The sequence below is a fragment of the Pristiophorus japonicus genome, chromosome 16 (genome assembly GCF_044704955.1).
Source record: "Pristiophorus japonicus isolate sPriJap1 chromosome 16, sPriJap1.hap1, whole genome shotgun sequence".
Classification (NCBI taxonomy): Eukaryota; Metazoa; Chordata; class Chondrichthyes; family Pristiophoridae; genus Pristiophorus; species Pristiophorus japonicus.
This window is the reverse complement of record NC_091992.1, coordinates 114,250,782-114,264,667: the sequence shown is the minus strand read 5'-3', so window position 1 is coordinate 114,264,667 and position 13,886 is coordinate 114,250,782. Positions and strand designations below refer to the sequence as shown.

At 39.9% G+C, this 13,886-nt stretch overlaps 1 protein-coding gene across 2 annotated transcripts in view; it reads left to right on the top strand.

Moving 5' to 3' along the window:
* tbc1d16 (TBC1 domain family, member 16) overlaps positions 1 to 12,769 on the top strand; it is a 93,795-nt gene extending 81,026 nt beyond the window's left edge. For both annotated transcript variants that reach the window (XM_070858216.1, XM_070858215.1), the window contains exons 11-12: positions 3,239 to 3,385; positions 11,642 to 12,769. In XM_070858216.1, the coding sequence (XP_070714317.1) occupies positions 3,239 to 3,385; positions 11,642 to 11,881 (387 nt within the window). In that variant the 3' untranslated portion in view covers positions 11,882 to 12,769. The remainder of the gene's footprint in view (positions 1 to 3,238; positions 3,386 to 11,641) is intronic.
* Positions 12,770 to 13,886: the final 1,117 nt, after the last annotated feature.

Sequence of the window (13,886 nt, the reverse complement as noted above, 5' to 3'; positions counted from 1 at the left end):
TGCTGCTCTGCAATCTTTAAATTAAATTAATTCCATACATACTGCATTTGCCTCCTGCTATCAACCACAACTTGCATTTATACAACGCCTTTAATGTAGTAAAGTGTCCCAAGGCGCTTCACAGCTGAGCCACATAAGAAGATATTAGGACAGGTCAAAAAGATAGGGTTTTAAGGAGCATCTTAAAGAAGGAGAGAGAGCTATGAGCTTTTCTACTGCTAGCTGCTCTTGGGCCAGTCCACACTGCGATATGTGCGCAATAGGTCCGTGCAGCAGAGCTGGTCTTCAGTCATCTTGGTTAATCCTTGTCACTGGACCAAGACCTAGCTCTGTCAAGCCCATGTGGAGGCTGCTGTGCAACTGCCACCACATGTTCAAAAAATCCACGCACAGGCATCTTCCACCCTACACTATGTAGTTCGGTCCTGGGATAGTAGGTCCTTCATTGAAACACTTGTGAACTCATCCTTTTTTGGCGTGGAAGCAAATCATCTTCATTTCGAGGGACTGCCTATGATGATGATGATGATGATGACTGCTAGCTGCTCAGGCCCTTGGAGTCCTTCAAGTCTTGGGATATGGCTCACCTTTTTATACAGTGTAGGCATGGCACAGATCATGTGGATGATGCTCCTCGCACCATTGCCCAAAGGAATGTTGCCCGTTTCTGAATTCCTTCTAACATCTCCATCTTAAGTAAGTTATACAGACAGACTGCACTTATTTTCATGAGAGCAAAGACAATTAAGAAGGGACATGGTTCAGGTCTTGAAACCTATTCTTAAAAGTTGACATGGTCTCTGCTTCGATCACTAACTCTGGATGTGCATTCCACAGTCTTGCAACCCTCTGTGTAAAAATGTTTCTCTTGTTCTCTGTCCTAAATAGCTTGTATCTAATCTTATATCTATGTCTCCTTGTTTAGACCCCTCAATCATTGGAAACTGCGTTTCTATCTATTCAATCCCACCCCTTCATAATTTTAAACACTATCAAATCACTCTGTAATTGCACTTGTTCAAACAAAAACAGCCCCAATTATTTAAGTCATTTTATATATTTGTCCTTTCTTGTACTAGACACCATCTGATTCAAATCTGTGCTGCACCCTCCCTATTGTCTCAACATCTCTCCTACAGTGAGGAGCCCAAAACTGCACACAGTAATGGGGCTAGAAATTGGTCTTTTGGCGATAGCAGTATTTTTGGGGCATTTTTCATCAAAAATACCATACCAAATACCGCAATTTTTTAAAGATATAAAATTGGCAGCAAAATGCGCCCAACGGTAAAAATCGGCTATGCACGAGGATTCACGGTGGAAACCGTGGTCCTCGCCAACTTTAGTCCGAGGCCAATTACCGCTAAAAAGACAGGCCCTGGGAGGGGGGAAACACACACAAAAAATTGTATTAAAAAAAAATTAAAAATCACAAAACATTTACAAGACCTTTAACTAAGTAATCGCTGTAAAAGAATTAAAAAATAAAAACTTTAACTTCCCTTTTTTTGCAGGTCTTCATACTTACCGCTCTTTCTGGGGCTGCAACGCAGGCTTTTCTTGGGTGTTTTTTTTTGCGCAGAATACTGGAGTGCCGAATGGCAAATTTAAAGCGCCATCGCTTTTTTTGGTGTTGCAGGACAGTGGTCCGCTTTTCAGCGTTATTTCAAAACTGCCACCGCACAACTTTGGCCAATTTAGGGGAACACCTTTGACCTTCAAAAAAAGTGAAATATCACCAAAAAAACGGGTGCAAGGCTGGCCAATTTCTAGCCCATCTGTTGCTTTATTAAGGTTTTATATAAAGTCATCATTACATCTCGGCTTTAATATTCTATCCCACTTGATGTAAAGTCCAGTATTCCATTAGCTTTTTAGAATATTCCTTACCCACATGAGGTGCTGCGTTTAAGCTCTTGTATACCTGAGGCCCCAAACCCTCTGCTCTTCCACACCACCATTCAAAATATAATTATTTTTTTGATCAAAATGTACTACTTCACACTTACTGACATTGAATTCCATTTGCAAGTTTTATGCCCATTCCATCATCTTATTAATGGGTTGGATAGAGTCATTCTATGATAGTGCAGATGTAACAGGCTTGATGAATTGAATGGCCTTGTCTTCTCCCATGCTTTCTGATGAAACTTACTAATTCAAGGTATTTTTAAAAAAATACAATGATTTTGTTTTTTGATGCTGAAACCATCCTTCAACAAATACTCCTTCACAGGAGTTGTGGTTGCTGGCTGAAGAAACAGAGTTCAGTGAAGGAGCGATAAGGCCTAGCACTGCAGCAGAGTGTGCTGCTGGAACATGTCAGAATGTCGCACCAGTGCAACATACCAGAAAAACAGCCAAGACTGGATAGTGTTCAGCCTGGTAACAATGTTGTTTATAAGTGATTTTATAAAACATTGGTATAAATGTTTCAACATTATTAAAAAAAATTGTACAATTTTACAAATAACACTTTTTGTGCTCAATGATCTTTATATGCAGTTTAACCAATGTTTTGCCATAGTGAAGGAAAGTTTATCTGACGATTCTACACCAATGTAACCCATGTAAATTTAACTTCTGTGTACTGGTTTGTATTTGTTATTTTTCGTCAACTCTGTTCTTCAAGATCATTAGTACATCTCTTTACTGAAATTGAATTAAATAATACACTCCAAGTTTTAAGAACAACCTCACATTCCCTGCCTATCCATATTTTTTAATTCAGCTGTTGGTCCACATCCTTTGCATAGAAGTGGAGATATGAAATATACTTGCTACCAGCAGATGTGAATTTAAAAGCTATCCCAACCTCAAGTGACTAGCTTGTGCTTCAGGACCAATTTTTGTTGATTTAAGTTTCATTCATGAGTAGGCACCTGAAAGATATGCTGCATGAAAGCAAGGATGTCCATCCCTCTGAGGAAGAGGAAGAAAATTGATATTGTTCTTATTCTCCTACAGTAACATGTATTGTTCATAGATGTGCGCAAAGCCTAAAACCTACTTTCAAACTGGAAAGAATGACTGCGAGTGGTCTTCCAGAGGAGACATTTGGGAGATTGCGACGGGTACGGGGGAAGAAGTACAGCAAAGTGCTAGCAGTATTTAAGTTACTGATAAGTCAATGCATTGGCTATCAGTCTTGCCGACCTGATATTTGCCATGATGAATGATTAATGTGTACTTTAGATTTCTGTCTGTTAGTGAAGTCATTGTGTTATGTGTCTTGCAGACTGACTACTTCCACCTGTTTGTTTGTGTGGCCATTGTTGTGATTTATGGGGATGACGTGATTGAACAGCAGTTAGCAACAGACCAGATGCTGCTCCATTTTAGCAACCTGGCCATGCATATGAGCGGGGAGATTGTCCTAAGGAAGGTAGGAACCGGTAGAAATGTTTGTTTTTAGAAATTGTGTTCGGAAGCACATATTTTCAAATGCAATGGATCTTAGTTATGTTTAACACATTGTTTAGATATGTTAAAATGTTCCTCATTATAATGAAAGATAATGAGAATTTGATGGGGCCTATTCAGGGGGCGTTCAGAAGTCTTGATACAGCTGTATTATTAATGCAATGATGGATTGTTTGTTTGTTTCCTTTGCAACATAAATTCTTGGCAACCATCCGATTTTGCACAAGGAAAACAAACAATGTGAACAATGCCTTATTGGTAATGCCCTGTTCACTGTTATGTAACCAAAATTCACAGAGACCATTTTAGTGACGGAATTGCCGCCTTAATTGTGAATACATTTTTCAGGCATTGAACAATATGAACAATAGTGCTGCTTTGATATTATGCAAAGTCCCTTGTTCTGGTCTTTTATTGCTGTGTGTAGTGATGTTAAATCTGAGAAGGGTCCCTGGCTTAATTTTTTAAAATGCTTACAAGTTGAATGAGATTTTCTTTTCTGTTGTAAGATATTGTACACCGGGAAAGGGTGCATGATTTTAGAATTCTGTTCTATGCAGTGGGAAAAGTAACAGCTTTAAATTAAATTGCAATAATCACATTTCAGTAAATGTAAGTGCTGTGAACCATCTGTGCAGATGTTTTATCTCATTTCATATAGCTACGATATTCACAATGCATAGACAGTGAAATTAAGTGTGTTTAGCAACTATATTCTTATTAAATGTGTCATCTGTTTTTTATTAATATTGCATAAAATGAGCAAGTTAAAATTATATGCACATGTCAAAAATTCTGGTTTTACTTTTTTAAATGTAATTTTGAGGCATGTCAGACAAGCCAATATTTTATTACATTTAGTTTATTTAAAGAATTTATACTATTTTTTTTCCTGATTTATAGTGTGTGTGTACATATATACCCAGATTCACAAGGGATATCTGTCTACCGAGCTGACCTAATTTCCAAATGTATCTCTTTTTACTCGGGTGCAGTTCCTAATATTTATCCAAAGTACAAAAGAAGAATTTTAAAAGTGCACTGTAGGCAGTTGCCCATGACACATTTTCTCAACATTCGAATCAGTGAAACATTTAGAGTTCAGTGACATGTCGGTTTGTGTATCAATGCACTAGGTTCTTCCTCACAAACTGGAATGTGAATCATTGAGCATTATTTTGGTCAGTGAATAATGGGGGTGGGAGAGGAATACCTAAAAAGGAGAAAAATATGCATTTGAAAATTGGGCCAATTCAGGTGCCTGGCTATAATGGTTCTCTAGCATGCCTCATGCAGTGGTAGAACCAGGCTGACTCCATGTTCCTCATGTGCAGCGTTTCCAGCAGCAACTGAATTATTGGGGGGAGGTGGTGAGTAAGGGCCAAGAGCCAATCTACCGGAAGGGGAAGTGAATCTGAGGTTGAATTGATCAGAACTGCTCTTGGTCAACCCCTGGAGGTTTCAACAGAGCCTATGACATTGCTGGCTGCATGCTGTCTGTGCTGGAGAAAAACATACAATAGTAACAGGAGTAGGTCATTCAGCCCCTCAAGCTTGTTCTGCCATTCAGTCAGAGCATGGTTGATCTGTACCTTAACTGCATTTACCTGCCTTTGATTCATATCCCTTGATGTCCTTATCTAATAAAAATCTATCAACCGCAGTCTGTGAAAATTTCAATTGACCCAGCATCCATAACCTCTTGGGGAATGAGTTCCAGATTTCCACTACCCTTTGTCTGAGAGAGTGCTTCCTGATTTCACTCCTAAAAGTCCTAGCTCTACTTTTCAGACTGTGCCCCCTTTTTTCTGGATGCCCCCACCAGAGTAAATTGTTTATCTGCAGTGCAGCTGAGTAAAGCTTAAAGAAAGAGGAAGTCACTTTTATGTGGATGATGACATTTCTTCCAATTTAGACTTGTGTGCTTAGGCCTCAGCCTGAGTTTGAAGGGAAACATTATAGCTTAATGACCTTTTTTCACAGCAGTTTATTTCCATATATTTAAGGACCAAAGGAGTTGTTACAGTACTCTTTTTTAAAAAAAAAAATCAGTTACATATAGGGTTATTTGTAGCTGTCACTGAGATAAAAGAAAGTAATTATAATTATGGTGTTCTGGTGATGTCCTAGATTGACAGCAAGTGGCAGTACCCTAAGATTCAATTAGAGCCTTATATCTCGGCATTTGTTTTTCCATGTCATTTAGTGGCCTGGGTTTTCCACTTTTATACTTGCAGCCCCTGATTTGTCTTGCATCTATTTCAATGGGTGAAAAATTGCAGACTGCCAAGTGCAGAAGCAGAACCCCCCCAGCCAGCATTTTTACAATTGCTCTATCTGCTTATTGTCTGTATTAGAAATGTTTGCGTAAAAGTGTTGAACTGGATGTGGTCACTGAGGTGAGATATTTTGTTTTTAAATTATTAAACCGTGCACAGGCCATTCAATAAATGTTACATTCAGCTTTTTATTGAAAATAATTGTGATTTTCTGTGGCAATACAGTCTTGATTTATTTTTGTCAATGTTGTTTAGCCATTGGAGAATTAAGATAAATTTTAGTGCTGGGTAGCTGGTCTGAATTATACTGCCATCCTGATTTCATTAGTCATCAGTGTTATCAGAAGAAGACTCACGTGCATCGTTCTGAAATTTAAAAAAAAATAACATTTGACAAAGATGTGTAGAATTGTATGACTGCTACCATCATAGTTTTGTTTTCTGTTGTAGCAAGATATCGCAAAATAATATAGATGATATGTGTGCGTATTATATTAATGAATTTTGCTATTTATTTTTGCTCCTTCACATTTAATAATTCATCTAGGCCAAAACTCTCATTTTGTCACATGCAAGGTTTAATGTTTCTGTTTAAGCACCAATAAAAGCAAAATTAAAAATCATACATTGTGACTAAAATGAAGCATATTTTAAGACTTGAGAATGCTATGCTGGGGCTGAAATTCAGGGACCAGATAAGGCCCCTTATTGCCATTTTGCAGCGGAATCCAATGAGCGCCAATTTCTGGTCGAATGGCCGCTGCAATCTAAATTAGGCAGGATTTTTTTCTGGCGATCCCCACTTCCGCCCCGCTGTTGCTGAGCGGCCATAAGTGCATCATCAGTGTGCACACTGCCAGGGCCACCTACCTCCGTCCATATTCAGCCTGAAAAATCAAATCCCCGCCGAGCGGTGCCCCAGCCAGCTTTTTCTGTCGGTGCACCTTCTCTTCTCTTACTGCGAGCCCTAGCTGCGGGCAGCCATTAAAGGCAAGAGCCCACTGCCGCAGCTGCCATTTTTTTTTTGCAAGCCGACTTCCACGTCGACCGGATATTCGCCGATTTAAAGCAGCAGAGTTACATGGTGACGCAGATGCGCAATGATGGCGCCAGCGCTCTGCCGCTGACAATCCGTCCCACCAGCACTTACCGCTGCATTTCTGCCCCCATTATGACCGGCTTCCGGTCCTTTCCGGGAAAAAAAGGACAGATGAAAATTGATCGAGAGCCAGCCTCATCAGACCCGACGATAAAAACTTTTATAAAATGGGATGTGCGCCAGCTTTCTGGCGGGCATGAATTTCATCCCCGGTATCTTTAATTCTGTCACAATAATTAAGAAATTAAAACACAGCTGCACTCATTTTGCCTGAGCTAGATGTTCAAAGGAGGCCCTGTGCAATTGAATTCAAATGCAAACATTGTGTGAGATTTGTTCAGATGTGTTTGGCATGGCAGCTTTTTAAAAAAAAAAAAATTAACAGTAGGTTGTTTAAATCTATTTTGTCCCAGTTGTTTATCTCTAACGTATTTCTTAACCTGACTGGTACAAATTGTAAAGTTTGTCTGACACCTTTGGAAAGTGATAGAACAAATAGCTTCTGTGGATGGTGAGAAAAGGAAAAGAACTGCCATGTAAGAGAACATAGTTTAGCATAGTAGTCACGGCTATCTGGTATTTTCTACTTGCCCGAGGAGATAGTTAAGTTTAATAACTGCTGTAAAAATCTATGTTGTATCATTTATTTCACTTATTCACTTATTTACTGTTTAATAACGTTTTTGGAAGTTAAAGCCTAAATCCCAGTCTAGTTATATAAACAGAAAATGCTGAAAATACCCAGCAGGCCAGGCAGCATCTGTGGAGAGAGAAGCCGAGTTAACGTTTCAGGTCGATGACCTTTCATCACAATCTAATGTAGTTTTACTCTGCTCCCTTCTTCAGTTGAGGAAGAACATGTGAATGCATGTGATAAACAAATAATTGGATATCTGGGAAAAATAAAGCACTCTCTGGTATTTAAGACAATGAGGACTTACCTACCGGAGGGATCTGAGATGCTGAATCCCAAAAATGTAATGAGGGCGTAGATTTAAATATATATATATTTTTTTTTATTTTATATGTGTGTGTGTATGTGTATATATGTTATTTTATCTGGATTCATTTTTGTGCTCATCGCAGTGTAGAATATCAGTACTTGGAATATTGAATACTTTTCCACTTTGTGTATCCAATATTAGCTTCAAGCACTTCTAGGTCAACAACTTGCATTTATATATAGCGCCTTTAATGTAGGAAAATATCCCAAGGCGCTTCACGCAGTGTAATCGGACAAAAATTTACACCAAGCCCAAAAAGAGATATTAGGAGGGGTAACTAAAAGCTTGGTCAAAGAGGTAAGTGTTTTAAAGAGGGTTTTAAAGGAGGAGCGTGAGGTGGAGAGATATAGGAAAGGAATTCTAGAGCTCGGGGCCTAAACGGTTGAAGGTACGGTGCCAATGGTGGGGGATGCGCAAGAGGCCAGAGTTGGAGGAACACAGAGTTCTTTGGGGTGGTGGTTGTAGGACTGGAGAAGTTTACAGATATGTAGGTCAGTAAGCAGAGGGGTGACAGTATGGGTTACGATATGAGCAGCAGAGTATTGGATGAGTTCAAGTTTATGGTCAGGAAAGTCTGGATGTAACCAACATCAATGACATTTTTGCAGCAGATGGGCTGAGGCAGGGGCGGAGTAGGATGATGTTACGGAGGTAGAATAAAGTAGGCGGTCTTTGTGATGGAGTGGATATGAGACCAGAAGCTCAGCCCGGTCAAATAGGACACCGATGTTGCAAACAATCTGATCGAGGTTGCCAAATTGTCTGGTTCAGCATGAGACAGTGGCCAGGGAGATGAATGAATTAATGACAAGGGAACAGAGTTTGTGGCAGGAGCCAAAGAACTTGGTCTTCCTAATGTTTAATTGGAGCAAATTGCGGCTCCTCCAGGATTGGATGTTGGACAAGCAGGTTGACAAGAAGAGGCAGTGGAGGGATCGGGAGCAGTTGTCGTGAGGTAGAGCTAGGTGTTGTCAGCATACATGTGAAACCTGATGTCACATCTTCGGATGATGTCATTGAGGGGCAGAATGCAGATGAGCAATAGGAGGGGGCCAATGATGGATTCCTGCGAGACTCCAGAGATAATGGTGCAGGAGTGGGAAGAGAAACCATTGTAGGAAATTCTCTGACTACAACAGGATAGGTAGGAATGTAACTAGACTAGGGCAGTCTGACTCCATTGAATAAGGGTGGCATGGTTAACGGAGCCAGTTGCTGCAGAGAGGTTGAGAAGGGTGATCGACTGCGAGTGGAGAAATATAGCTGGGGGTTATCTTCATTTTCTAGTTGATCCTGGAGTAGTGAGCAGTATGGGAAGATGAGATCAGAGCCCGATAGTATTTGATCCAGCCAGATGTGCCAATGAATGACTAAACCAATTGTATACTAAATACGTTCATGTCGTGCTCCTCTGACTATAGAGAGTGAAGGTGGGGGCAATATCAGCAGGAACAGCCAGGGTGAGAGAGTATAATGGTTTCACTGGGGATAGGGGCATCAAATATGGAGGTGAGCGAATGATTGAACAGATCATCAGCTGAAATATTGTGGCGAATGGCAGAGCAAAGGCAAGGCAGTTGGGAGTTTGTAAGTGCCATTGTAAGTGATGGGGAAGAGTTTTTTCCAGGAACAGGTTGGAAGGCATTAGAGAGATGTGAGTGGTGAGGGATACAAGGAAGTGATCAGAGATGGCCTTATCTGTTCATGAGACAGTGGGAACAGAGAAGTCATGTGAGATGGCATGGTTGAGTGGGTGGGTCATGAATATGGGTGGGAGCAGTTAAGGAAGGATGAGGGCAGTGAACTCAGAGGAGAGAGGAAAGGGTGAGTTCTAACGGATGAGAAGTTGCTCATTGCAAAGGCTTAGGGAGAAAAGGAGTGAATATCTCCATGAGAAACTCACGGTGGGGCCTGGGTGGGCATCAGCAACAAGGATTTTAAAGGAGAGGTGAGGGGGTGAAACAAGGTGAGAAGCTCAAAGGAGGAGAAGGTACCAGTCGAGTAGGGAGACAAACCGAGGTGATTTGTAGAGGAATGGTAATTGTTGATTTGCTAGCAGAGTCCAAGAGATCAGAGATGGGTGGTAAAATTAGCCTCCAGTGGGTGCACTGCGGAGGTGCGTGGGTGGGGGGGGGAAGGTTGACGAGAGGAGGATACGGCAGATGGAGTTGCTGCTGATAAGGAAGTAACGATGAGTGCCCCCATGGGCCTTTCAGGGAATGCCAAGAGAGGCACTGAGGTATGCTGTGGGTTTATCCAAGAGGGTGTCAAGCCTGTGACAGTGGCAGAAGAGTAAGAAGGTAGAGGAATAGCAAAGGATTAGCGTAGGGATTTGGTGGGATAAACTAATAGAGAGGGGAGGCACGACTGGGTAACAGGAAAGGGGGGGAGACAGGGATAAGGATCCAAGAGATACAATGACAAGAGGGAGAAAGAAATCATGGGCTCTGGTCTGGGTCGGCAGCCAAGATGTGTGCTGAATAAACACGAGGGTTAAAATGGAGGCTAGGTACAGAATAAAAGCTCATTTTACATAGCTGACAGACTGAGGAAACTTTCACCCTTATCAGTTTTTGCTTGATTCATACCCAGGCCTCATAGACACGAGAACAATATCCTTACCCAGTGCACCATTCAAATCTGTGCCCTTTTTTAAAAAAAAGTTAAACATTCTTCATAACAGTAATTTTTTTACGAGATACTGATGGTAACACTTATCCTTTTACACGGAAAAAGTTATATAGTATTACACAAATAGTACTCTTGTAGCAACAAGTTGGCTTGTAATATTCTATTTCCATTGTTAGGTTAGAAAAGAGACATTAAATCTCTCAGTAAGGTGCAGCTGTTGGCAGATTGTTGTTTCCTGCTGATGTCTCTATAAGAGGAAGTAGTTCTGTTTGTGGTATTTTTGTACTTTTTTGGTTATTTACAAGGTTGTGACTTACTCTTGTGTGAAGAGAGTAAAAATGGGATCAAAATATACTACAAACATAGTCCTACATTGCGCTCCACGTGCGAGTTACTTTGCCCTAAAGTGCACTGCAGTCTGAAACCATATTTAATGTAATGACAGCTGGAGAAAGCTTAAAGAATTGTTGGCAACATTTGTACTAGCTAGACTCTAGTAGTTGCTGAATAGCTAAAGTATTAACTAACTTGGTTGAGCAAAGAATCAACAGTGTCTGTAAATGTTTCAATGCATCTTGTTAATCTCCAGTATTTGGGTATTGCGTGTATGGATTGCAAAACAGTCCATTTAAGAGAAAAATTTTGCAAAACCAGCTTTGAGAGAAAGGTGAATTCTGCTTTAATTTCCCATTTTGTTTAGGGTACTGCTCAAGGAGGAATGGCAGTGGTGCCGTGTTGTCAGAGACACGCAACAAAATCAGTGGCTATGCTGTCGTTCCTGCCGATGCAAAAGCCAAGTGGCATGCTGCCAGACAAGACAAAAAAAAATGACGAAAGGTCTCCGACCTGAAACGTTAACTGTTTCTCTCTCCACGGATGCTAATTGGCTGCTGCGTGTTTCCAGCTTTTTCTGTTTTTGTTTAAGACAAAAAACATGATCATTTGTGGACGAAATAGGTGAAGCATTCCACTCCACCTCTAAGAGCCAGCAAATTGATTTCACTATTACAGATTTTCTCCAGCCATTATAGAAAAAAGAGGGTATCAGCAAAATCGTCACAAACTGTGACTTTAAACAAAGTTTTTATGTAACTAGAAGTATCTGAGAATTGTTTTTAAACAATTCACAAGTAAAAACTTTGAACGAGGCAAGTCTCATTCAATCTGATTTGTCTTGTGTGACACTTTGTTTTTCTTCTCTACAGGCTCGGAGCCTTTTGTACCAATTTCGCCTCTTGCCCAGAATCCCCTGCAGTCTGCATGACATTTGTAAGCTGTGCGGCACTGGAATGTGGGACAGTGGATACATCCCAGCTGTGGAGTGTACATTAAATCACCTGGACTTTGACGGCTGCCCATATAGAGGGACCTCTGCTACCCCATCTCCAAGATCAGCACATGAAGGCAAAAGAGGGCCAAAAGATGTTTTCACTTTCCTGAGATAGTCTTTCTAACTAATCATGTGTTGTGCTGAAAACTCCAGTCAATTACCAAGAATTGTTTTGGAGGTAGTTTACTCATAGGGTCTGAACCTGATTACTTAGTAACTATATATTTTTTAGTAACTGTGAGCTAGTATTGATACTTCTCCTATAACAGGACTGTTTTGGGCATCCTGGGAATTGGTAACATTTTTCTGAACCTGGGTGACTTGAGTTGAAGTGGAAAAGGTTCACGAGGAGAGAGCTGATGGTGACCCGAGCACTTTAACATATAGAAATACATATCGATATCTTGGGGATACCCTCAAGTACCCTGAACATAGTGTTTGATTGGAATGATATGGGAAGGGAAAGTTAATTCCCATATGTCTGGAGTATTTGTGATGTGTTGCAAAAAATGCAGTTGACTCTTGGGAAGCTGCTGTGAAAGTAAAAATATGCAGTTTATTCGACAATTCTCATTCAGTGAAACACTTCAGTGCCGATTTAAATGTGTTTTTAAAATTGCTGACACCCAACAAGCTGCAATATTGTCTATAAATATCATTTAACCACATCCCTATCAACGAACTGTTCTACCTGAAAATGTATTCCCCATAGCACAAAAATAGCTAAATGCATTGCCTTTTCACATAATGCTGTTACCTACTTGCATACAGTCAGCTGAACTTCTGTCAAGCTGTGGGGTTATGACAGTTGTGCAAATTCAGATTTTTCTTCCAAAGGTAAAGTTTTAATTGGGTCACCTTTGGGGGAAAAACTACCAACAGCCCATTTATCAGATTGTCCCTGCTACACAAAAGCTTTAAGTACAGAGGTACAAGAAAATGACCTATAAAATTGATGTTACATCGCCATACCCTGAATTAACTATTTAATTGCAGGGTCAGAAAGCACTTTGATATCTGTTGGTATTTCTGTCGTTGTATCACTTGACACTGTACTTTTCATTTTATGAAAGCATCTTAAGGTGTCAATCTTCCTCTTGAAAAGTATAGTTCCTGCTGTTGAAAATACTACAGTACTTAGATATTCAAAAGTAAGTATTAGTTTTGCATGTACACGCTTGCCTTTCAAATAGGTTGTCAGTGAAAAGATACCCATATCTTCAACTTGACAAACTTGCTCCCATAACCTTTATGTAATATCTTAACGGTTTTCATATTCTTTCAGTTGTTTAGTATTTAATGATTGGTAAAATCATTTTGATCTTTAAGCAGCTTCACCTCTGCCTTTGGTTAATCTGATCTGAACTTGTGGCCCCAATGACGTGGCATCTTCAGTCAACCTCAACCCCTCTCAATGAATGTTAGGGGATACCTTGCAGCAGATCAGATTTCAGCATTCAAATAAGTTTTGGTTGACTAAAAATATCTCAGCTGAATGTTTTTCTGATAATGAAAACCATTGGCAGCAGCTGTCTTACAGCCAATGTTTTAACAATGATCTTATAAATGAATAATAAATTTCAGAAGCAATTTCTGTCGGTGAAAAATGTAACCTTACTACTTGTCTTTGAAAGTACAATTTCTTCAAGTCTCTCTGCTTTCAGTAGCATACATTCTTTGAAATACCCCCCCGTCACTATTTTCTATGGATAAATCCTATTGTCTGATCTAACATTTTAAAAAAGAGGAACTTCAGATAATCATGGGTTGTCCAGTTATCCATATGTTTCTGTTGGATCAATTCCCATAAAAATCATCTAAGTGTTTTAAAATCAGGGTGGAAAATCCTGAAACATCATGAGATTCTTAGCACCATGGACTATTGCTGGTATTGATCTTTACACCTCAGTAATTATTTTTAAAATTGTTCGTGAAATCTTGAAAGATTTAGAAAATGCCTGGAGATTTGGGGCAAAAATTTCAATTGACTTGTACTTTTAAAAATATTTTAAGATGGTTGAGAGGATGGAAGAGATAGCAAACTAATTCTATATGGCACAATTAAGAAATGTAGGTGCAGATATCTTAATATCGTGGAAGTCTCACAAATGTGCTTATTA